Raw genomic sequence first — 24,798 nt, 5'->3', positions numbered from 1 at the left:
TGTGAAAGTGTTTGTATGGTTGTATGGTTCAGTTTGAGCATTGTTTGAATCAAATATAAAAAATAAATTATGCAACCTTATATACCATCGGATATCTTTAAATCTACACTGAAATAATATGGATGTTTCAATTACACAATATCTTGCTTAAGAACTTGGCTAATTTCACAATAATTGTAGAGCAAATACATTTGTCTATTTGTTTATTGAAAAATATATGCAGTAAAATACATATTTTGTGTGATTTTATTTTTACAAAAGCCACTGTGGTTGTAGATGTTGATGCTAATCATTAGTATCAAATTTTCTTTCATGTGGGATATAAAACTAGAAGAAATGTGCAAAAAAAAATAAACTCTGGGATGGCACAGTACTCTGCTGATTATTTTCTTAAAATGTTTTTTATGTTTATTAATGAATATAACATGGTATATTGTTATATTTAATGGTTTATTGCTATTTCAAAGAATTGTCCCTTGCAGACAATTCATCAACACTTTCAGAACTATTCATATCAAGAGTAGAACTATTCTAAGAAATACTGTATAATGTCTTATGCTTTTAGTTTGTAGCACCACTTGGGCCAGTGATAAGTGATTACATTTTTCTGTTCCATAGATTTCATATTACATACTCTCTTTAAAGTTGAGATGTTAATGTAAGGTGACTGTGACTGTCAAAATGATTGAATAAGTTTCCTCTTAAAAGATACACCATTTACCATATGTATGTTGTATACTTGCTACTGGTTTTATCTAATTTATTTATTACGTTTGCTTGTTTAAGTCTGTATTCTTAGGTTTACAGTTGAACAGTAAAAAAAAATTGATTTCTGGGTAAAACAGTGTGGGCAGGAAGTTAACAGAAACATGTTAATTTTTTTTCTTGCTAAAGCTCTTGTACTTCCCCTATTTGTTACCAACGTGATCAACAGGAAACCTACAGGGAAGTTCTTTTATTCTTTCTTCTCTTGGTGTGTTCAGTCAAATCTTGCATGTTGCTTATTAATTTTTTTTTTTGTTATTATTATTTTTTTTCTTATTTTTTTACAAATCTGCAAATGTATGGAGTAAGTTACATATATTTCATCTTGTAACCATCTATTTTGGTTGCCATCTTTACGTTTTTTTTTACGTCTCTCTTTTGAAACATTTCTTGTGGCTAGATCGGCCAAGGCCTTTCTCTGCTTCTGTGTGTAGACTGTTAACAAATGGATAAGGAAACATCATTTCAGCTCTCCATCTTAAAAGTAACTTGTGTGATGTGAAGTTACAGTCGAAGGAAAGGCTGTTGTTTTGGCAACTCAGTTATTTTATTCTTCATATTTTCTTACACTAAAACTTGAAAACATGAGTTTTGATAGCATTCCTTCAAAGTCAGAGGTCATGGGTTGGGATTCGACCCACTTAGCGGACTTTTTGAGAAGGGTAAGTTTTATTTGCTTCTTCTGCACTTGCCGAGGTCTGACTTAAAGCCACCATTACTACCACAAATGCAAATTCATAATGATTTGTATTGAACCTGGAGTTAATTTTTAAGACCCATCACTAACATGTACTTGTACTAACATGTAAAACATACACCATTAAAAAAATCTATCCAGGTAAAAAAATCACTTTATACTGTTTAACTGTTAACATAGTTAACATGGGCAGATTTATTTTGATACTGTGCCATTGTTTCTTGTTTTTCTTGTTTGTACTACTACTATCACTAAATTCCCAAGCGAATATAACTTTTCATTTTTTTAAAAGCAAAATCTGTCTGGATGCGACAAAGTCGTTCTGAAAAGTGGAATGACTGGACAGAGATTTCTGGTGAGTTTGTACTCTGGAAATTGTTTTCTTTTCTCACCTAGATATCTGGTAGAGAAGTGGCAGCTGAACAGTTAAATGTTAGACTTTTGATTAAAAAGGTTGTGAGCTCAAATCCCAGCCCCAACACTGATGGTCTCTTCAGCAAGGCCCTTAATCCTCAACTGCTCACTTGGAGGTGGTAGTTAAGTGATTGAGGGCCTGGTTTACTGATTTTTAGGTCAAGGGTTCAAGCCTGATATCCCCAAGCTGCCACTCTTGGAGCAAGGATCTTAATCCTCCATGCTCCAGAGGTGCTGTAACATGGCTGACATCACTGGGATATGCGAAGAAATTACAATTTCCCTGTGGGATCAATAATGTATTCTAAATAAAAATTTCACTGTAGATAAGGTCATCTGCTAAATGCTATATATCTAGTTTTAGGGTATTATGGTTCATGGTTCCTGAACAAATTAATTGAATGTATATGTAATGTATGATTTCTAGTTGATGTTGATTCATTTTCTGTAATGCCAGGCTGCACAGCATATTTATACTCATGCACCTGTTCTATTACATTTAATATATGCATAGTAGCAGCTATCGCTCCAATAAATCCAAGCCGGATTGCATGTTGCCATAAAAACATACTGTATAATCAGTGATATCCTGAAACATCTGTATTTTTATGGAAGGAGTTCCCAGTTTTAGTGCTTTGTAAACAGCCAGAATTTCGAGCTGTTCCTTTAAATCTTGTCCAATGAAAATCTTTAGACCAGAGGACAAAGTTTTTTGTAATCTTTTTTTGCTAACAGTGAAAGTTGAATATGTTTTTTTTGTTAATGACTTCTATATGAAAGACAAAAAAACAAGTTGGAATAGAACAGCGTGATTAAAAAAAATTGTTTGACCCGCCATATGTAATTTGTTGACAAGTAAACAAATTCAAATTGCTAATGACATTTGAACATTTGTGGTTTTATAGACCTGTCACTTATAGACAGTAACCCTCAGGCTACATCGCACCACCTCGCCAATGATTATTTACCTAACAGACATTTACGGCATTTGGCAGACGCCCTTATCCAGAGCGACTTATCTTATTTATACAACTTGAGGGTCTTGATCAAGGGGCCCAGCATTGGCAGCTTAGTGGTGCTGGGATTTAAACTTGAAACCTTCTTACTTACTTTACTACTTGCTTACTTACAATCAGAAGTCCAACTTCTTAACCACTGAGCTATCCCTCCCCCAGCATCTTTATCATGTTTTACTCATTCTGTATCGAAACTAAAACATAAGGACAAAAGTTTGAGCAGATGTTTAAAAATGTTGGAATATTTAAGTCCAAATTATTAAGCTTATGAACATTATTGCAAGCTAAAAGCTAGAAATAACACAGTATACATTTTAATTTTTTTGTGTAGTGTATGGATAAATGTCCCCTTTGCTTAGGATAGGGTGAGTCATTGTGTCCTGGCTACTGTTACAATTTAAGGAAGTGACATTATTAGATGATGGTAGCTTCTTAATGTGGAAGGATTTATACATGTTGCATTGTTTAATTAGGTTGAAATATAAAGATGGTATCAAATGAAGGCCAAAGAATGCTGTATAAATGTTTCTAGACAGAAAAACTGCATGATAAAATGAAGCAAGTCATATTCTACCATCCTCTGTCTGTCATTTATGAAATGCTTTGCAGGCGAAGATGACAAGAGAAAAATATATAAGTGGCATTAAAAGAGGGATCAATATTGTGGCACAAATACAGGCGATTTAGTTGCAAAGATTTTTAATTGGCTGTGTTTCCAATATGCAAAACATCTGGAAAGCCAATTGTAATTAGAGCTAGACAAGTCATAACTACACATTTAATGCCCCTGGTACATCATTGCTCATAAGTGCATTAGTGCAAGGAGATGCAAGAAAATGCAGTCATGCAATTAGTACAAGGAAAAAAACAAAAGAGTGAGGGTTCTTTAGGTTATGGCCGGAAGTGATCACACTGTGTCTTGATCTCAACCCAGTCTATGGAAGATTTTAGAACAACATTCACTGTCATCATAATAATCAAACACCAACAGACAGGATATATTTGGAAAGAATGTAACGTCATCCCTCCAATTAGTACACAATATTTTTATTTTTGGTGTCTTGCAGTGACCCAACATCTTATTATGACACTTTATGTTGATTATCTCCTTTAATTTTTCACTCATCTGTGTAGATTATAATATGGCAGACTTAAGTCTGTTAGGGAAATATGAACAATATGAAAACATTTGCATGTAGATTTTCTGCATGAATAGATATTATAGCCACAAGCAAGCAGTTGGATATTAAACAAAACTGTTAACAATTCAGTACTGTGTGACATGTTTACAGCATCCTTAGTTACTGTCTGGTCAGGATCATGGTGCTTCAAATAAGATACTGGTTAGTTTATATTTTGGGAAACTGTACCAACTAAATTTGTGAATATCATATCTAAATATCAGTAGGTAGGTATGATAAAAAAAAAACATATGCTTGTGCAAGCAGAGTTAAATTTAAATATATTGTGGATTTCAAATGATTCATATATAAATATAAAAATAGTTTTATATTTATAGATATAAAGTGGTAAACCTGTGTATCTAGTGATTGTGATATTGCTTTACAACGTAATATCCTTAATATCGAAAGTTCTACATCTATAAGCATATACTTTCTTAACACTTACATAAAACATTATTAAGAAATAGATAGAAGTAGGTTCAGTCAGTAAAACCCCACAAAACAGCCCAAACAAAGATATGTAGATAAGACAACAGATTAAAATAAATGGTTCCTCACCACTTTTTTTATTTTCAAACGAAAAAAAAAACGATAGCAATCGAATTGGTGGAATATGTTCTATTGCTAAAATGTACTGAATGTTGGTTTGGGAGGAATTTTTTTTGTTTGTTTAAATATTCCTTATTATTTTTGTTATGTGTGTCATGTAACCTGTCATTTTTATCTTGTTTGTGTTTATAGAATATGTCTGATAATGACCTTCAAAAGTTCCCCAGGCTTCATGCCCCGTAAGTATAACCTGTTTATTTTAGACGGCTTGTGGACCTTGATCTTAATCCTAAAGTATTTTGTGCTAGCTACACTTTAACATGTTACTTAGGTCTTAAAAAAACTTACACGGCCTATGCCTTTCATACTGCCTTCACGGGATAATTTCCTTTGACATTTGATAATGTTGGTTCCTTCAAAACAGAGAACGGTTTTGCTTTTATCTTCACCTTTAATTGCATGTCAAGAGGGATATTTACTGTCTAGTCACTTTATTGCTCAGCTATCTTCATAAATCATATTACATTTCTTTGGTCTCTGTCCCGCTGCATGCACTGACAATAAGAGGAAGCTTTGTTCTACAATGATAGTGCAACAAACACAGATGTGGCAGGAACCATCGAAAGGCAGAGTCATGAGTCGTTCAAAACTCATTTCACAGATATGGAATTGCACAATATGCATATTTTTAAGGAACAGAAAACTAGCACAGACTATCGAAGTGTGGCCAAAATGCTGTGAATAAAGGATAATGTTCTTGAGTATCATACTGGGAAGAAAGTTGATATGTAGAACATTATAAAAGCACATTGATGAAAGGGGAACTGTTTCACTTACCACATCCTGTCAAAGCTCAGCCTTATGAGCCCACCCGTTACACCAAGCTGCTAGATTAGCATGAAATGTGCTGTTTTTCAGTGAACTCTTAAATGTGGTACTGCTAAATACCACATTATTCCAATCATTACTCTTACCATCTATATGAATAAAAAATACACAATTGACGCTACAGGCTACTACCGAGAAAGAAGCTCAATATTCATGTGTGTCATTGGTAAATACATAATATATGGTGTATTTTGTGTTTACAAACTTATCCAGACTCATCTCCAAGTTCTCCAGGGAAATCAACAAAAAAGAGGAGAAGAGAGGATTTTTTCAATTCCAAAGGCAAGCAGCTACACATATACATAATTAAGGAATACTCTGCTATGAGAAGTTTTCAAATATTTATTTTAATATTTTATATTTTTAGATCCTCTGCACCCAAGTACCAAGAAGCAGGTAATGATGATACTGACTAAGCAAATCTTCCATATTATTAGACCTAGACAGCATACAAGGAAGTTTATCTGAAAGGTTCCTACACTGTGCTTTTGCAACACACTTATAAGAATTGCACATATCTTCCTGAATGTAATGTTGAAAAAATATATATTAAGAAAGCTTGTCCAGACTGCAAATTTTGAGGTTTTATATAGTCGTTTATTGTGACTTGTAAGAAGAATTAGTATTGGTATTTTTTTCGTTTTTGTTTTAGTTGTTGTTTTCATTTATTTAGTTTGTCTTTCTTATGTTCTGGGATCTTTTCTATGTAAAAAAAAAAAAAAGAAACTAAACATCAGGGCAGGCTGTTATATGAAAACAATGAGCATATAATTAGAAATGTATTCCTCTAATTCCATAGAAACTTCACATTTATAATAAAACATTTTTTAAAAACCTATAAGTTAGCAACATATCCTACTTTGTATTTTTTATTTTATAATCAAAGTATTGTTAAAATGAATGTGGTGTGATGTCTGCGAAACAATTTAGTTCCTGTTGTCACTTACATTATAGCATTAGCCATTTCCTCTTCATTTCTCACTCACGAAGTTAATATGATGAAAAAAATGCCCAAAGTACCTTGTCATGCAAACTGAAAGTTTGAAGTTACAGCTTTAGCTCTTCACAAAATCTCACAATGGGGACTTCTGCCAAAAATGCTAAAAAAAAAAAAAAAAAAAGGAATCTGCTCAGAGAAATTCACCATATCAATGATAATAGTTGATCATTTAACCCATTAATGAGACGCATCCGCCATGCAGTCATGTTTTTATCATTTTTTATGAAAATTTTAAACTTAATAAACACCATTTAATCGAACATTCTACATCACTGTGGTATAAGACTTATAAGACATAGCCAGAAGTATGTACACCTGACCTGACCGCGTTTAGTGAACCTGAGCACTGACTTCAGACGAGCAGATCACGTGTTCAAGCATGTCTATTTGGGTTGAGGTCAGGGCTATGTGCACGTCACTCGAGTTCTTCCTCTTCACCCTATTACATTTTGGTTTTATATAGCTAGACTTGTGCACAACAGTCAGGTTTATTTTGAGTGAAGGAAATCAAAATGTGAAAGCATACAAAGACATTCTACACAGTTGTATGCCTTAAACTTTGTATTCTTTTTGAAAGAACCACATATAAATATGATGGTCAGGTATCCACAAACATTTTAGCCATATAGTGTATTCCTATTCAAATAGTTTTGCTATACATACTGTACCATATTTAGCTGACATCCACTACGGACTTTCAAATGTAATAGATACATTTCCAAAAAGGATGTGTGAAAGCAAATATCTTTGATCTGTTTTAAAAAATTTACTTACACATTTTAACATCAAACCAAAATAAGTTGCCCAGTTTTTTTTTTTTTATATTATTTTATGCAATATTTATGAAGGTGATATAAAGACCTAATTAAGGTATTCTAAGAATAAAAGTTTGCAGAAAAGTTATATTGGGTTTGCATTTTATTATAGGATAAAAAAAGGACATATATGTAGATTTCATTTTAGAGTCAGGGCTTTAGTTTTCCTTGTTGATGGCAGACTTGTAAATAAAATAAACCAGTATCACCCCAAGGTAAAACGATTATATAGTGAATGCTTTGGTGCGAAATGAGCAAGGTTTGGCACAGTCAACCCGAACAAGCATTAATGTGCACTTAGTAGTTATTAGACACAAACAATGGCACAAATCCAGATGGATTAAGTTATAAGAAAATAAAGTGCAATTACTGTACTTAAGTCTGGTTTCTGACTGATATTTAAGAGATCAGGAACTAAGCTGTTGTGGTGAAAGAGGCACTCAGTTACCATTAGTCACCAAAATCCATGTACAAAAAGGTACTTTTTACCACCTCTCAGCTATGATAATTACACAGTAGACAGAGAAATAGTTGAGAAATTGCACTTGTTACTAGTATAATTTTTGTGTAAATGAACATGAGTGTATTTATACTAACTTAAGGGCCATAAGTGCACAGTAAATCTTTTTTTTTTTTTACATTTTGATTTAGACTATCAAAGACATTTTGAAATAATAGATAGATACAAATGTATTATCAAAGCATAATACAGGTACACAGGAGCAAAATGCAGCTCAGCATCTACCAGAAGTGAAAATAATAAAAACTGTGTAAAGTACAGTACATATATATATATATATATATATATACATCAAATAAAGATAAAGGCTATGGCGCTGAAAAAGTGCAGAAGTTGATGGGCAAGTAAACTAAGGATATATGCATATATATGAAATTTTATCTTTAGTGAATGTGGGATATATAAATGTACAGTATGGAATATGTAAATTGTATGTACAACTGTATAAAAGTTATGCACAGTGCATGTAAACCGTCCTGATGGTGTAGTGTGGAGTTCAGTAGGCTAATGCTTCTGGTGCAAATGTTCTTGTATTTCCTTCTTGATGGAACGAGATTAACAGTTGGGACTGGGATGTAAGAAGTCACATGAATATCCAGCTAGTGACTTTATTGTATATATCAATCAAATGGACCCAATTTATCATCGATTCGAATTGATTCATGTAAAAAAACAAGAAAACTGCATTTTCTTACCTGCAGAGATTTTATCATGCTTTGAATGTGTACTTACTGTTATTATTATTAGTAGTAGTAGTAGTAGTAGTAGTAGTAGTAGTATAGATGTTAATCATGTTTTATAAAATTTCTTCGAAATGCACAAGTACCCATAGATTTGTATAAAAATTAGGCTCTCTAAAAGACATAAACTCCATCTAATTCTAAATCGTGCTTATGTCAAATTAGCCAATTTGCTTAATCACAGGCTACTGTATAATTCACAAACAGCCTATTTTCTTAATAACATGTTAAAGTAGCATTGATTCCAACAGCTAGTGTAAATTAAAATTTGAGCTCAAATGCAATTAAAACTTTGCAATTTATATCTACAGAGAAACAAATAAAAAATCACATAATAGCAGTTTATATTTAAAAGCAATAAAAGTAATATATATGTATAGAAGTAATAAAATATCGTTTCCATGTGAAAACATGCCATTAACTTAACTTTATCAGTCAAAACAATGCTTTACACATTATATCTACTTTTACTTAGGTTTAAATTCTCTTTTGTTTTCTTTTATGGGAAAAAAGGTACTAAAGTCATTACTTTCACATTATTCTCTATTCTCTTCTTTTAAAATAGATGTGCCTGCAGAGGAACAAGGATGGGATTCTGAAGAGTTTGTAAGTCCTGCTCTAGACCTGTTTGTCACCTGCTTTGATTTATTTTTATTTACTTCCATATTTTACTGCTTCTTTAACGTTTACACACATTACTGATGTGCAGGAAAGCGACGATGATTACGAGAGTCCAAATTCAAACGATGAGGGAGAAGGCAGTGGTGGGGATTATGAATCAGCAGCGGACGGCGGCGTGGACAGCGATAATGACTACGAGCCGCCCCCCAGTGAGCCGCCTGAAGACATTCAACATCACCAAATCTGTGTTGCCAAGCACAGCAACAGCGAGTACATTGGTAAAAAACACAACATTTCGGTGTTATACTTTCAGCTGTGGAGAATCCCTTAAAATCTAAGGTCTTTCATCCCTTTATTCTTTTTTTATGCCATAGCTCTATACCATTTTTATTTTTCAGCAAATGTTCAGTGTATTTTTTTTCTTGCAGTAGTTGTAAGGGTTATATTAAGTCACTTTAATGTCATCATTTCTAAGGTAACAACTTACTCATGCAGTTTGGAGTCATGCTGTGTTCTTGTGTTTCTATATATAGATGTACAATATAGTACTAACAGGAAGTCACTTGTCTTGTGGATGTTCCACAACATTACACAAAAATTTAAACTAGTGGCTTTTGGTAGTTTTTAAAATAGGGGGAGAACAGATGTTGGTTATTGAAGTATAACATTTATCTTTCTGGTTTATAGGTTTCATCTGTTCATATGATCACCTGTTTAATCCTCAGTCCTTCCTTATTGTTTGTCTCAATGTTCAATTAAATTCAATTATTTTAACAATAGACAATGTTCCTAAACAGCTTTACAGAAATAAATAGATTATTAATATACAGTTGAGCATCATATATTAGTCCCTATATGTTTATCCCTAATAATAAAGAAACCTTAACAGCAACCAAACTCAAAATACATTGCAATGTGTAAAACTATTAAGTTAGTGACCACTATTGCAGCTCTTAGAACATAGAAAATCTGACCGGTGGTGATATGTTCATTTGGTTTAGACTTTTGTCCTCTTGAGAGCACTCTTAATATCATATGGAAAATAATTCAGAAAGTGTATTTACATTCTACACACTGCCCAGTAAACACTGATATATTTATATCTATACAGATCTCATGTTCTCATATACTTACTGAAGCCATGCCTCTAGACCGTACTCAAAAATGAGACGTTAGAAATCTTTGGTCCAGTTGTTTACTTCAATTATTTTTCTCCCATTACAATTAAGTGTACTTGAGATAGCTACAGAAATCTATTCAGCTGGCTGTTTAGCAGTGGAGTTCATATATCAGAAGAGGTATTTGTATTTTACCCAGAATGAATAATAATACAGACACATTTCTGTATTTAATGTGGAAAATGTGTGCATTTAATGTGTTTATTCTTTTCATTGCAACGTTTGTAATGATGTTTTGAGGGAGACTGAGCTTCTCATTTTAATTTACAAGAGAAAGAAAGCGCTTTTTGATGAAAGAAACTTCACATTGTTTATTGTTGATTGTTGTCCTACAACAGCACACTTCATTGAGTTTAATATTTTTTAACTCTATGTTTTGTGTCTAGACCGGTCTGCAGTCAAAACCCAGCCACCAGTGCCTCCAGCAAGACCAGGGCCTGGTCCTGGTCCTCCACTTCCTGCTATGGGACGCCCAAGTGTAAGTCTTACACAGCAGTATTATCACTGCCTCAGCTGCTTCCTTTACCCATTAAATTGAAATGAATAACATCTTTCACTTGCAGATTGTTTCAGGATTCCAGCGGAATGATCAATCTCCTCAAAGGACTCCAAAACCCCCTCGTAAGATGACACTGTGCATTCTTTTTTATTTTGGTGGAGGTTGAAGTTCTTATATTTTTCATTAGTCCATTATTCATTTTGTTCCCATTTTTTTTCTCTTAGCTCCTGATCGCAGTAAAAAGCCCGGGAGTATGGAAAGGACTAATAATAAAGGTAACCTATAACATTATTGAATGCAGTTTTATTCTAAATATACATATTATGATCTGATCTAATGATGAGCTGCCACTGCCCAGGCCTTGTCCCTCAACTGCTCAGTTGTATATATTAGATAATACTCACTCTGGATAAGGTTGTCTGCCAAACTGGCATAAATGTAAATGAAAGAGAGTGAATTACTGAATAATCTCTTTATTTTAAAGGAGGTATATTTTGTATTTTATACCTGTATCCTAAGCTATGCATATGGATGTAGCCAGTGGATGTCTCATTTTATCATGTATTTAGAATCCACGCACTATTATTCTGGAGGAACCTGCTAGTAAAATATCTGTACATTTTCCAATTGTCTGTACAATACCATACTGTATAAGAGCTAAAATCAGACTTAAAGTCGAATGACATGACAACAACAAAAAGCCATGTGCTGGCTAAAGAGAAATGTGATTATAGGGTTTCACTGGTTAGGCACAAAGAGAAAATGCACTGAAAACTACTTCTTGGTCTAAGGTTACAAAAATGACTAGAGACCATTTACAATAGGTGCTGTCAATTTCACCATCAATGAATACATCAGTACCTTAATCTAGAGTTGCGTAGTACTGAAATTAATATAGAATTAATACATGTCTGCTTTCTGTGTTCACAGTTGGAAAAGAGAGGGTAAGGAACATCTATGTTCTATGATCTATGTAACACTCTTGAGCATGGATGCATCACCACTGCATTATTTTTATTATAAGCCTTTATCTAAGCTGATGCATCTTTAAATATATATATATATATATATATATATATATATATATATATATATATATATATATATATATATATATATATATATATATATATATATATATATATATATATATATATATATACTGTATAATATCAAAAATCAAGTTCCAACAGAATATAATTAGGTCCTATAAATGAGCTTACTCTCTCTAACCAGCAGCAAAACAGTTATTTTCAAAAGATTTTATAAAATGAAGACATATCGATTACTTTGGACTTAATAGTAAGAATTGTCCAACATATTTTTGATATGATTGTACAGACATTTTAGTGATGATCATACTATATTGTATTTTGTCATTATCATCTGAATCTCAATTTTCATATACATGAATGTTTTCTTTTCTTCCAATAATTTGATGTCCCACACAGGGTGCGATGCCACAGAGGTATTGTTATACTGTTTATTCTTTTTCTACTGTTTTTAAGTGATAACATTGTAAAACATGTTCATGTACCTGCCTTTTTTAAGATTTTGTCTGCCAGAATTCTATATACGGTTTCACTTATTTAACTGCTACTTCTCTGCTACAAATATCATTCAGGAAAAAAAAAAAAAAAACAGAAGTCATTTCTGGTGACAGATGTTATACTGAGAGAGCTAACTTTGGCTGTGGGAGAGAAGTAGGCGTGAATTCAAAATTTTATGTAGCGAAGCAATATAATGTTATATAATGTTGTCTAGACTTAAACAGAGCCGTGCATTGGTTTTGAGTTATATCCACAGTCTGGATGATAAAAAATAAATAAATAGTGACAAAACAAAAATTTGAACAGTCACCAAACATGTTGTTGCTGCAAAGTTGTTGCACTGAAAGTACATTTGTCGATCTCATGGCAATGCTTTTCTGCAAAAGCATTTGCAGTATATAATTGCAAGGTATTGTATAAAATTGTATTTTAGCCATGACAATTGAAGACAGTGCAGTGTAGACAGGTTTTTGTTTTGACTGGCTAGATCTGTTATGATGCCTCTTCTGCTGCTGAGCAAGTCCAAAAACTGCTCTGTTAAACATGTCCAAACATGAAGATGTTAAGAACCATGTTGCAGCTGCATAATGTGGAATAGAAGCGCTGTACATATATGTGAAGCTGTCAACATTGAGGGAGGATGAAGATGGCTAGTTCGAGTGCCTGGCTTGTTTATTCAGAATAATTAGAGTTAAATAGATGGAGAGATGTAAAGACATTTCTGGTGTTTTTTTCTTTCTCTTAAATTGCCCCTAAATGTAAAAATGTGTAAATGTACAACTGCCTCTACACTAAGAGGTTGGAAGTCAAGGGAGCAGAATTTACCATGCTTTCTATTTACAAAAATTGGCATGGTTTATCTCCCTGTCAATCACTGCAATACTAACCACTATGGGCATCTGTAAGCACAGATAAGATGTCAGATTGTAGTTTTTGAGTCTAAACATAAGCAGCAGTTCATATATGATGTATATGATACAGGAAAGCTAACCATTGGACGAGTATAGCAAGTGACAAAATTGTAGAGAAGATTGTACAGTATGTGCTATAATGGCTGCAGGAGCTTTTGGAAGAACAGTGGAACAATATTTTTTATTCTTTAATAATACACAGCTACAGTGTTATGCTTGGTTATTTGTGTAGCTACCTAGCTAACATTCCAACTTACTTAGCCATTTCTGACTAGCTTAGCTCTGTTTATAACATTAATGTAATGATCATATTTAGTGAAGTGGAAAAATGCATACTTCATTTATTATCAAACTTTATTCTCATTTGTCATTAGGCGTTTTCCCTCACAAATATAGTGCCTATATAATGTTTATTACTGTGTATTGCTGCCAAAAAACAGGAATGCTGGAATGGATAAACTATTGGAGCCTCCTCGAATGCCCAAACCCCCACTACCTACAGCGGGAGGTGTGCGGAGGAGTGCATCCTCTGTTACTCCAGGACACGCTTATAACAGGTGCACTATAATCACTTAAATCTGGTTTGTCACTGATGTATGGCTTTGTATGATAGTGTGGTGTGAATGCAACTGGTCATACAATGTATAGCCAAAAATATCTGGACATCTGACCATGACCCCATATGTTTTTCTTCCTCAAAATGCCACCAATTTGAAATTGTTCAGAATGAATTTGTACGCTGTAATATTGTCTGATATTGTAAAATTGCCCTTTACTGAAACTAAGAAGCCCACACCTGTTCCAACATGACAATGCTTCTATGCTCAAAGTGAGCTCCATAAAGACATGGTGTTCCCAGGTGAGTGTGGAAGAATTCAAGTGGTCTGCACAGAGCTGCACTGTTAACCCCACTAACCACCATTGGATGATTAGCAATGCTGATTGCACATTATTTCTCCTCCCCTGAACATCACAACCTGACCTCACTACTGATCTCATGGCTGAATGGGTACGTTCCAGATGTTCAACAAGCACATATGGGTATCATGGTCAGGTGTCACCTATCCATGTGGTGCAGTCGTCTTGTTGTGTAAACAATGTGTAGGATTTAAACACACATTAGCTGTTTCACCTATAGAGGGTCAATCATGTAGAAATCATATGGGTCATTTTTGTAAAACACACCAGCATTAAATTGTTTCATGAGCTGATAATGTCTGACTTTTCTTTCAACAGACAATCACCTGATCCCAGAGCTGAGGTAGTTCCCTTTTCTGTTCAAACTAAATGTTACCATTTGAACACAGTAGTGCATTTCAAATGTTGCTATGAAATATATTGTATTGTTTTAGTGTGTCACACCAAAATAACAGATCATATACGGTAACACTTTATTTTAAAGATCAGAAATGAGTAATTAATGACTAATAAACACGTGTTAGTGCTAGTTATTGCTTTGAATACAGTAACCAACTATTTATAAGGCCTTTTTCGTATTTTTGTCTTATAGCCTATTTACACTAGTTTTGTTCTAACAATGAAATTATTAGCTATAAATAAAAGGTACTAATAGCTTCTATTGTGAAAAACACACTTTTTTAGGTGCTCAAGACCCTGTGTGAGTGTGTAGCATATTAGTATGAAATACATTTAGATTATGTTCCTGTACTAAAGTGTACATTTGTTGTTTTTTAATAATGTTAAATATTGCAGTGAAGAACTTCATCTTTATTGTTTTATGGTTTAATATGAGAACAAACTGCACATGACGGATATCTTGAATAATCACAGTCAGTCGCCAATTGTAACAAAACTAAACGTTAAAGCTGAAGCACTGCTTTATTGCTAGGTATAGGTCTGGGCTATGTGACAAAAATTTGATAACCCATAAAGACCTTATAAAATAGCTTGTAATGGAATACAAATCAATAACTTGTCACTTACAGATGCAGTTATTATTCTTGAATTACTGACTAATTTCTGATCCTTAAAATAAAGTGTTACATCAATCTTATTTTCTTGCAACTTCATTTTCTATAGAATTAAACTTTTGTTTGTCCTTTAGCCATTTATTTTAGAGAGCAAGTCTGTAATATGGAATTCATTAAGTTACTGAGTTGGTGAAAAACAGTGAGATATTTTGCTGGTTTGGTCATCAAAGATCTATATGAATCTATAGACCGCAGTTGTTTCTGAGTACATCCCTGGTTTGTTAAAACTTTTTTAATTCTGTCTGGTTTTGTAAAAATAACTGTAGTATTATTGTAGTGTAATATTTTTTTCTTAATACATCTATCTGTATGTATATCAGTTGCTTATGATGTTTTTCATTGTTTTTGTCTCTCATAAACAGTTCTTAGATGATGGTAAGTGTTTTAAATTTCTTTATTACGTTGCATTACATTGTAAATTGTATTTGCAGTTTGTTCAATTTAATACTTTATATTTACCAGCACTCATTTTTGCTAATTCTTACAGGTGCCAGGTCCAGCTTCACCTTTCCTCACGCCAAGCATGCCAGGAATCCATCACCAAGACCACAACCACACGGACCTGGAGGTCCACCTGATGGGTAACTTTCTAAAATCTTTTTTTTAGTAAAGTCAACAAATATATAATATTAAGATATAAAGATATAAAGTGCTGCCAAAATGTATGTAAATGTATATATTGTATTAAATTATAAAAATCATTACTCCCATCCTTACACCAAAATATGTTTAATTATGTATTTATCTTTATAGAAATTCATGTGAAAATCATGTTTATACCTCTATAATGACACATGCAATGTCTTGACTATTTGTCCTCATTACATACAGCAGTTACTTATCCTATAATTCAGTTTATCCACATTAGCATTTTGTGAAGCGTTGGAATCTTATTGTAAATGAAATGGAGGTTAAATGCCAAATGCTAATTTCTTCTATAACACAGTGGTGCTAAATGCTTAATTCTTCAGCCGATATACTTTTCTACACCAGCAGATATAAAAGTAGTGGCAACTTCAAATGCCAAGTTTATATTTAGTTTATATTTAGTGTTTGTTCTAATTCATTATTGCTACTCTAATAACAGCTTATTCAATTACATATTGCATAAGACAATAAAATGGTCAAAATAAGTTGCATATTATTTATACTTATTAACTTATTAACAGAAAGGCTAGTGATGCTATAATGTAAAGTGGTAATAGGAAATGTTTTTTCATGTACGTTTCAAAAACTTTTTATATAATAAAACAAAATAGAAAATAGAACACGGTATTGTCTACTATTATATCAGGAAACAAATTCACATCAGACATTATACCATGTTATTGTTTAAATAATTCCCCAAACCCTGACATCCTGCTATGTGTTTATTACTTACATTTTGTGTGTGTCATATGAAAATGTGTAAAACTAATACCATTTTTTTACAGGATTAATCAAACTGCCTCTCTACCTTCAAGACTGCAGGATCGTATGTACCATTAAACTCTACAACATCAGAATTTCTACCAAATAAACCATTTCCCAATCTAACCATTTGACCCTTTTTTTCTTAACTAAATGACAGCAATGAGAGGGGGAAGCGCGAGAATTCCTCCACAGCAGCCAATGAGGCCTTCTGACATGGATGCAACAGAAGTGAGTGTCAAGTTGTTGTTACATTGAGTGTACAGTAGGTGGAGCCTTTTCACTAGGGTTCAGGGCCTTTCTATATAATTCAGTGGAAGTTAAAAAGTGACCAGCTATGCCCCTTAAACATCAACTTAATTTATTATTTTTGTTTTTACATAGCACTTTCATCAATGGACATTGTCCCAAAGAAGCTTTACAGAAATAAATAGATTGTGACTATACATTTTAGCCAGTGGCGACAGACCTCCTGACATTGAACAAGGAAGAAAACTTAAGAGGAACCAGACTCAAAAGGGAACCTTGTCTGGGTGACACTAAATGACCATTTATTATACCATCATTGTTGAGGTTTTACTGATGGACACTTTACTGATGCTAAAATAGTTTGATTTTTAATTTAGTAAACTAAAAAACTGTAATAAATGCTTGCTCTCTCTCTCTCTCTCTCTCTCTCTCTCTCTCTCTCTCTCTATATATATATATATATATATATATATATATATATATATATATATATATATATACACTCATAATGGGGAAGCGGTAGCTCAGCAGTTTATAGCTCTGGGTTACTGATCTGTATCATGGCTGACCCCAGCTTTGACCCCAGCTTCCTAAAATCGTTGGGCTATGCAAAGAAAGAATTTTGCTGTGCTGTAATGTACATGCGACAAGTAAAAAAAAATGCCCCTTTAAAAGCTCCTTGTACTAAAGTATAAAATGTTATTAGTTTTTTTTCTTCTTCAACTGACCAGTGTGAGGGAGTCTGTATACACTACAGTAATTTTACTGGTTGACAAGACTGGGTCTTCTTCTGTTGTAGCTCATTTGCCTTAAGGGTTGCCATTGCATTGTGACATGCTGTTCTGTTCACCTCATTGTTTGAGCTACTGTTCCCTTCTTGTGAGCTCCAAACAGTCTTTCAGTCCAAAGTGTAGGTGAATAGTCAGAATTTCAGAACAATATAGACAAATGTTCAATATACACAATATACAATATGGACAAAAGTATTTGGCTGCCTGACTTTTGCACCATAAATTGCTCTTCCTTACTTGAAAAGTGATGAACTTTTGTTCATATAGTGTATATTTTCAATTCCATGACAATCTCTGCACTTAATACAAGAACAGCATTTATTGTACCACATCAGCATCAGTGCTGTGCTAGAACTGGGCTACAACCTGGAATTAGTTGATGTATCTTATAGCGGTTCATACCAACTGATGAATATTGAGTATACTGCTGCAAAATGAATAAAAGGTAAAAGTGGATACATCTATTTTGTCTGTCTTTCTGTAGGATATGGACACTGCATGGTATGTGGGGCGTGTTACACGTGGTCAGGCAGAAGGCAATCTGAGACGGGTAAACAGGGTGAGGCCTTTAATTTCAATAACAATGACTTATAAAATATTATATCATTTTACCCAAACACTCCTGCTAAACTCTTGACATTTCCTGCTCCATCACATCAACCCTACATTAGGATGGAGCATTCTTGGTGCGTGACAGCTCAAAAGGCTCCACCACCCAACCTTATACACTCATGGTACTTTACCAGGACAAAGTCTTTAACATTCAGATTCGCAAAGCCCAGGACGGCTACCTGCTTGGTACTGGCCTTAAATCTAACGAGGTACTCTCCTGCACTTGTCATTTTGTTTATGCCAGAAATGTCATAAAATTTAACCACAGTATATATACATAGCAAAACGTCAGGTCTAGTTACATTTAAATCTCTTTATCAGGTCTTTCGAAGCGTCGGGGAGATCATCAGACAACACACGCAGATGGCCCTGCTGCTGATCGATGCGAAAAACCGTGGAACCGGTCAACAAAACCAGTGCACTCTCCTTCACCCTGCTGGATTTTGACCATCGAAAGCACAACCTAGTGTAGCAGGCAGCTACAGCACACCTGATGAGAGCAAAAACATCTCTATGAACAAATAAAAATTCCCTGACGGAGCAAGGATGATTCTTCTAGATTTGTGCGGTTTTGGCGTGGAGTCACAACAATATGCTGGATGCTACTGAATAAGTATATTTACAGTGAAGTGTGTGTGTGTGTGTGTGTGTGTGTGTGTGTGTGTGTGTGTGTGTGTAACAGCCTGATGAAAGAAATTTGAGATACTGTATATACTGCCAGAGGACCATCAGAACATGCAAGATGCAAGTGTTTGAGTGTATCTTACCCCCAGATTTTAATTTTCTCACATATTTATGTATTTGCGATTTGCATTTTTCTGTCATTCAAACTAAAATGCTTAGATGGCTTTCTTTTATAATGCTTGAATAAACTTCTCTGCAACTACCATGGTGTACATCGTTCATATGCCCCCTGTGACATCTATTTAATAAAGAAATAGTCTGTTTCCATGACAGAAAGAGAAACAGAGACATTTCTGGCAAACAAAAGAGTTCGGTTTTATTTCAATTAATATCCCGACAGTTAAAAAACCGACCTGCAGAAACAACTATCAAACTGTCATCAGGGATTGGGGTGTAAGCTGTACAAAGGAATTCAGTTACGAGTGATTTGTTAAACATGTCAGCCTAATAAAATGACAATGCAATCATACTATTTGCTAGAGCTAGGCTACATTTGCTGTGGGCTATGTAAATATCCCATAGGCCCTGTATTCAGCTGTAATTGATAGGCTACAGATGATACAACTCGCCGGTGTTTTGACTATGACTCTATGGCTGAACTGCGACTCGGGATATATTATGCAAATATTTTATAAACGTAAAAAAAAAAAACATTTTTGGAAAGCATCCTGAATGATGATTGTGATGCGACAGTCTTGCGTTGTGTGTACGTGTGAACGCGTAAATGACACGTTCCTATTTATTTGTCGCCTCTAGTGGTGCACCGGGCTGCAGGTGCGCGCTCAGGCCACGCGCATTTCCACGAGCAGGAGAACGGCGAACCGCGCGCGCTCGGCTGTGGGGCGGAGTCACCTCACCGCGGGTCCTGTTTCACTGTACACTTAGAAAGATACGGGAGAGTTCCAGTGGTGTGTGTGTGTGTGTGTGTGTGTGTGTGGAGACAGATAGAATGAACGAGTGAATGATAGGTGTGTGAGTATATTTTAGAGACAGACAGTGTGTGTGTGTGTGTGTGTGTGTGTGTGTGTGTGTGTGTGTGTGTGTGAAGACGAATTAATTAATTAAAGAACGGATGAATGAATGAATGATCGGTGTATGCAATCAAGAAATTGTTTTTCCCTACATGTAGAATGTAGATATATATATATATATATATATATATATATATATATATATATATATATATATATATATAAAAGAAGAACAAATTTTATTTGGTTACTGTGGTTAAGATAAAGGGTTTGGGTTTATTTTGAATAAAATAACAAAACATATAAACAATAAATGATTTAGGTATAACATCTAACATTCATTAACTGATTCTGTTCATTCTTACAATAATTGTCTTATTTGATATTTTTGTAAAGTAAACACACATGTACATTTACAAGTCACATTCACCTTCTTTGATTATAAATGCCAATGAACTAAGTAGGCAGAGACACATGACAATTATTTAATTGAGACAAATATTCAGAAATGCAATTTACTTGAGTAGTAATAATAAGTGATAAATGTTTTATATATATATATATATATATATATATATATATATATATATATATATATATATATGAAAAAATATATACAAATGTCATAAATAAATCTTTAGTTGTTAAATGTGTTTCCTGGAGGTTCTTATTATTAAGTTTTGCATGTTTGCATTTAGGTTCAGAAAAGCAACATGTCACCCAACAAATATCATCTGTGGCAGCAATTCAACAATTCTTAATTCAAGGATAATTTCCAAGAACCGGCTTCCAAGTTCCACTTCTCCAAGGTGTTTTTCCACCCCGCCTCTAATTTTATCAAAAACAAATTAGCTGTGAGGTGTCTGTGGAGCAGCCAATCAGATGACAGAGGGTGTTGCCACAGAGGTATAAGTACACCAGGTGATACAGGTAGCAGATTATGGTGCACCTGATCAACTCACTTCAGCTGGACATACAGTGGGGCAAAGACAACCAAATACGCAGCCTTTTCCTCCCTAGCTGGAAACAAAACAGGAAAAGCAACGGACAGAACTAGGGTGAGCATGACATCATTTGTGCCACAAGCCCTGTCACCTCAATTCCATACAATGGGGCAGGAATCCCAAGAGTACAGCCTGTACAATGACAACTTCTACAACCCTCCGCCTCTACCGAGTCCACAGCAGACCTTGCCATCTGCCAGTGACCTGGTGGACTATGCCAACCCAGTCTCCAACCCTTATCTTTGGTTCAGTAGCCCTGGGCTGAATCCTGCGCACAACCTCGGGGGAGGACCGCAGCCCTACGGCATGCAGAGACCCTATCTTGGTGCAGGAGGAATGGGAGGGGCAGAAGGGCCTTTCAGCTGGTTTTCTTTACCTTCTCAAGAAGATTTGATGAAACTTGTTCGACCACCATATTCGTACTCAGCTCTGATTGCCATGGCAATAAACGGCGCCCCAAATCGCAGGCTCACGCTCAGTCAAATCTACCAGTATGTAGCTGACAACTTTCCATTCTACAACAAGAGCAAGGCCGGCTGGCAGAACTCCATTCGTCACAACCTTTCCCTGAACGACTGCTTCATGAAGGTGCCAAGGGATGATGATGACCCAGGTAAGATCTCCATATCTGTAAGACTTTCTTCCTTTAAGTTATATTTGATCTGAATATATTGTAAAAAAGAAAAAAAAATGCTAATTAGCTAATAATTAACTAATGTTTATGTTCATATTTGTGCAGGAAAAGGCAACTACTGGACTCTTGACCCAAACTGTGAGAAAATGTTTGATAACGGTAACTTCCGTCGCAAGAGAAAGAGAAAATCCGATTCCCTGCCTGAAGAAGAGGGAAAAGGCTACACGGAAACAGACTCGACTGCGTCTAGCCCAAAAGACCAGAATAATTCAATTCATGAATCCGAGAGAGGACCCTCTCCCGTTTCGGCAGGCGCAACTCCCTGCCTTAATGGCTTCTTGTCGCAGATGAATGACATAGTCTCTGGTTCAAGTAACATGCAAGACGGCGCTTTGCTCCCCTCTATGCCGCTGGGTGTGTCTTTGGACACTCAAAGGGTCTCTCCAGTGGGGGGTTTTGGCTCATACTCACCAAGTTCTACAGTACCACACTGGGAGGCACAGATTCCACCCCCAACCCAAACAAGCATCTCTTCCTCGCCCTCTCACTACACAGGCAGTTACAGTGACTCAATCCTTAGTCAGTTCAGTAGTAATCTATACCCAGGCATGGACTCTTCTGGCATGGTGTACTCACGAGAAGGCACCGATGTTTAAAGTTAAAAAAGGATGAAAGTGTGTTTTCCAGCCAGCACTTGACGAAGCAGTTGGCTTAAACAGTTACCTGAGTTCCCACAGTGTTTCCTGAGTCAGCAGATCCAGCGAGCACGAAGGGGCCCATTCCCCTCCCTGTGTGAATGCTCACATACTCGGCTCTCATCCTCAACTGCTGATAGCATCTCACTTCAGGTTACAGCTGAGCATTATGATGCACTAATCATGTCTTTTTTTGTAACATACTTCCAATGTATTGACTACTGTAATGTATTTGTTTTTTGTTTTTATATTTTGTTACTGTGATATATGTTTGTGTGTATGCATATCTGTGCAGAAATAAACCAAAATGATACTGCCATCTTTTTGTATGACTATTTGTTATAAAACAAATCAGAAGCATAAATATAATATGACAAAGCTATAAAATATTTAAAATTTTTTGGGGGATAAAAATAACTGTAATGATGTTATAGTGGTACAAAAAAAAAACCTTGAAAAATGTTTAAAAGAAATGATTAAGTTTTAATGTCTGTGCTGGTGGCAGATGCACAGTATTTGTTATTTTAGTCACTGATCCACATGACGAGTGTGGGGGTGTGTGAAGGGGATAGCCAAGGATCCGTTGAACAACAAACTTTCAAAGAAGGGGGAAAAAAGACTGGTTTGACAGAGGGTAAAAAAGATAAATGATGCAAAACTTGTTCCTCGGGGTTTCAAGGTGCAGTCCCCCAAATACTTTTTAGGCCAAAACCACCATAACATTGACAATAAAGAATTCCCTAAATAAATGTCCTAAATCAGGATGTGATATCTGATAAAGCTTATTGTTCTCAATAACCTATATTTTAAATGATGTAGATCAGTTCAGACACTTATATAAAGATTTTTTAATTATTTTGATAAAGATCAAGGCAAGGTTTTATTTAATCAGTAATAACAGGAGGGGTTTCAACATATCACCTTAAATAAATAAGGAATTGAAAGAAACGTTTCTCCTGCGCATTATACCCATTTATTAAAATAAAACAATTAAAACAATAGCCTCTTTGTGTGTATAATATGGATTTGCCAGTGGAAAAAAATTCCCACCGACAAAATCCTTTTGGAAAAGCTAATGTCATTAATTGGAAAACTTTCCCCAACGTTGGAATCAGCATTCAAACTCTTTCCCTCTGGCAAGGCAGGCCACAGCAGCCACAGATCCCCAACTTCTTTTCTTAATATGGAAAAAAAAACCTGGATATAAAAAAATTATGGAAATCTGTCCACCAAATCCGTCAGTATATTAAGCTTATATTTAAGATACAAAACATCACAATAGATATAAGACTGATTTAAGTGTGTAATTCTATTGGAATAAACAAATTCTTGGGATAGTTAATTGTTCTTAACGTATCTACATGTAATCGCTTCTGATGGGAAAACAGTCACTTGTCGGGTTAAAAAATCAATTCTTCAACAGTTCCCCCAGAGGCCAGGCTTAAAGACTTACACATTCATATAATGTAATGTAATGTACATGATTTAGAGAGCTCACACTTAAAGGTTTTTAATTGTTCTTCTGAGGAAACCCCTCAAATTCCAAACAGCTTAGTGTTTCCCTCTTAGAGCGGATTCTAATAATAAACCTTCAAGGAAGTCATAAGTACCCTTATTTATCCAAGGAAACCTTGAGGGACCTTTGAAAACATTTTTTTTTCCCCCAAGTGTGTACAGAAGACATTTATTAAGAGAGAAATTACAACAAACGTAAATCATTAAAAGATAAACAGAACATGACTAATACACTTCTCACAAAGTTTAATAATACTGAATTTTAAATTCTTGTAATTCGTACCTTTGATATACTTTTTCATTTAAAAATCCTGAAAAACCTTTTTAATGTAATTCGGGTTTAAGTAATGCAGTTGCAGGTATGCAAGTTGATAAAGTTTCTTCAAATCAGTAATATAAAAAGTATATTTTTGCTTTCTAAAAAACCTTTTTCTCTCATTCTTGCTAGTTCTTGCCAAAAGATATAAAGTAACCATTCACTCCAAAAATCCTTCCATGTAAGATTTACAGTTGGTGGGGTGGAAAAAATCTCTCTGGCAGCAACAAAAACGGTTAATGCTCTATCAATCAAAAGATCCATTAGGAAATAAAAAAAAGATTCTGGCATTGCATTAAAGAACATCACATTAAAGTGTATAAGGGGCGATGCAAATGATCAAAGCTATATGCCTTCATGAAAGTATGAAAGCAATAATGCCAAAAAAAGGTGTTAATGAACTTAGTAATTACTGGCTAAATGCTATAATTACATTTACATCATGTCTACCTGATTTGGCTAATGAAGGCCCACAGTGGTCTGGTGTGTAAATGACATGATCAGTGTGTTCTGATTGCGAGATAAAAGTGGCATGTGCTGCTGCAGTGTTGGCCTCCTGCTTTTGGCGTTTCTGCCATA

At 34.7% G+C, this 24,798-nt stretch overlaps 2 protein-coding genes across 2 annotated transcripts; both read left to right on the top strand.

Annotated features, from left to right (window-relative positions):
• The first annotated feature begins 938 nt into the window (after positions 1–938).
• Positions 939–19,287, top strand: lcp2a (lymphocyte cytosolic protein 2a). The gene is made up of 21 exons (XM_046868144.1): positions 939–1,427; positions 1,755–1,817; positions 4,818–4,864; positions 5,727–5,795; positions 5,881–5,909; positions 9,154–9,194; positions 9,298–9,487; positions 10,774–10,865; positions 10,951–11,008; positions 11,111–11,161; positions 11,817–11,830; positions 12,338–12,354; positions 13,788–13,904; positions 14,584–14,608; positions 15,701–15,713; positions 15,826–15,919; positions 16,772–16,812; positions 16,909–16,979; positions 18,273–18,347; positions 18,460–18,609; positions 18,722–19,287. Exons 1-21 carry the CDS (start codon positions 1,350–1,352, stop codon positions 18,845–18,847), a joined length of 1,461 nt encoding a protein of 486 aa, XP_046724100.1. The 5' UTR covers positions 939–1,349; the 3' UTR covers positions 18,848–19,287.
• A 1,434-nt stretch (positions 19,288–20,721) lies between these two features.
• On the top strand, positions 20,722–22,707 carry foxi3a (forkhead box I3a). The gene is made up of 2 exons (XM_046867965.1): positions 20,722–21,672; positions 21,799–22,707. The coding sequence occupies exons 1-2, from the start codon at positions 21,120–21,122 to the stop codon at positions 22,347–22,349; spliced, it is 1,104 nt and encodes a 367-aa protein (XP_046723921.1). The 5' UTR covers positions 20,722–21,119; the 3' UTR covers positions 22,350–22,707.
• The last annotated feature ends 2,091 nt before the right edge of the window (positions 22,708–24,798 follow it).

This window comes from Silurus meridionalis, chromosome 15 (genome assembly GCF_014805685.1).
Source record: "Silurus meridionalis isolate SWU-2019-XX chromosome 15, ASM1480568v1, whole genome shotgun sequence".
Taxonomy (NCBI): Eukaryota; Metazoa; Chordata; class Actinopteri; order Siluriformes; family Siluridae; genus Silurus; species Silurus meridionalis.
The sequence above is the reverse complement of the archived record's forward strand: the minus strand, read 5'-3'. Positions and strand labels throughout refer to the sequence as shown.

Bases quoted from the DNA above. Each gene is read 5' to 3' on its own strand.
- lcp2a (XM_046868144.1), top strand. From the start codon at position 1,350: ATGAGTTTTGATAGCATTCCTTCAAAGTCAGAGGTCATGGGTTGGGAT. The intron at 1,818-4,817 runs GTGAGTTTGTAC...TTGTGTTTATAG, and splicing joins TGACTGGACAGAGATTTCTG to AATATGTCTGATAATGACCT. The intron at 5,796-5,880 runs GCAAGCAGCTAC...TTATATTTTTAG, and splicing joins GGATTTTTTCAATTCCAAAG to ATCCTCTGCACCCAAGTACC.
- foxi3a (XM_046867965.1), top strand. From the start codon at position 21,120: ATGACATCATTTGTGCCACAAGCCCTGTCACCTCAATTCCATACAATG. The intron at 21,673-21,798 runs GTAAGATCTCCA...ATATTTGTGCAG, and splicing joins AAGGGATGATGATGACCCAG to GAAAAGGCAACTACTGGACT.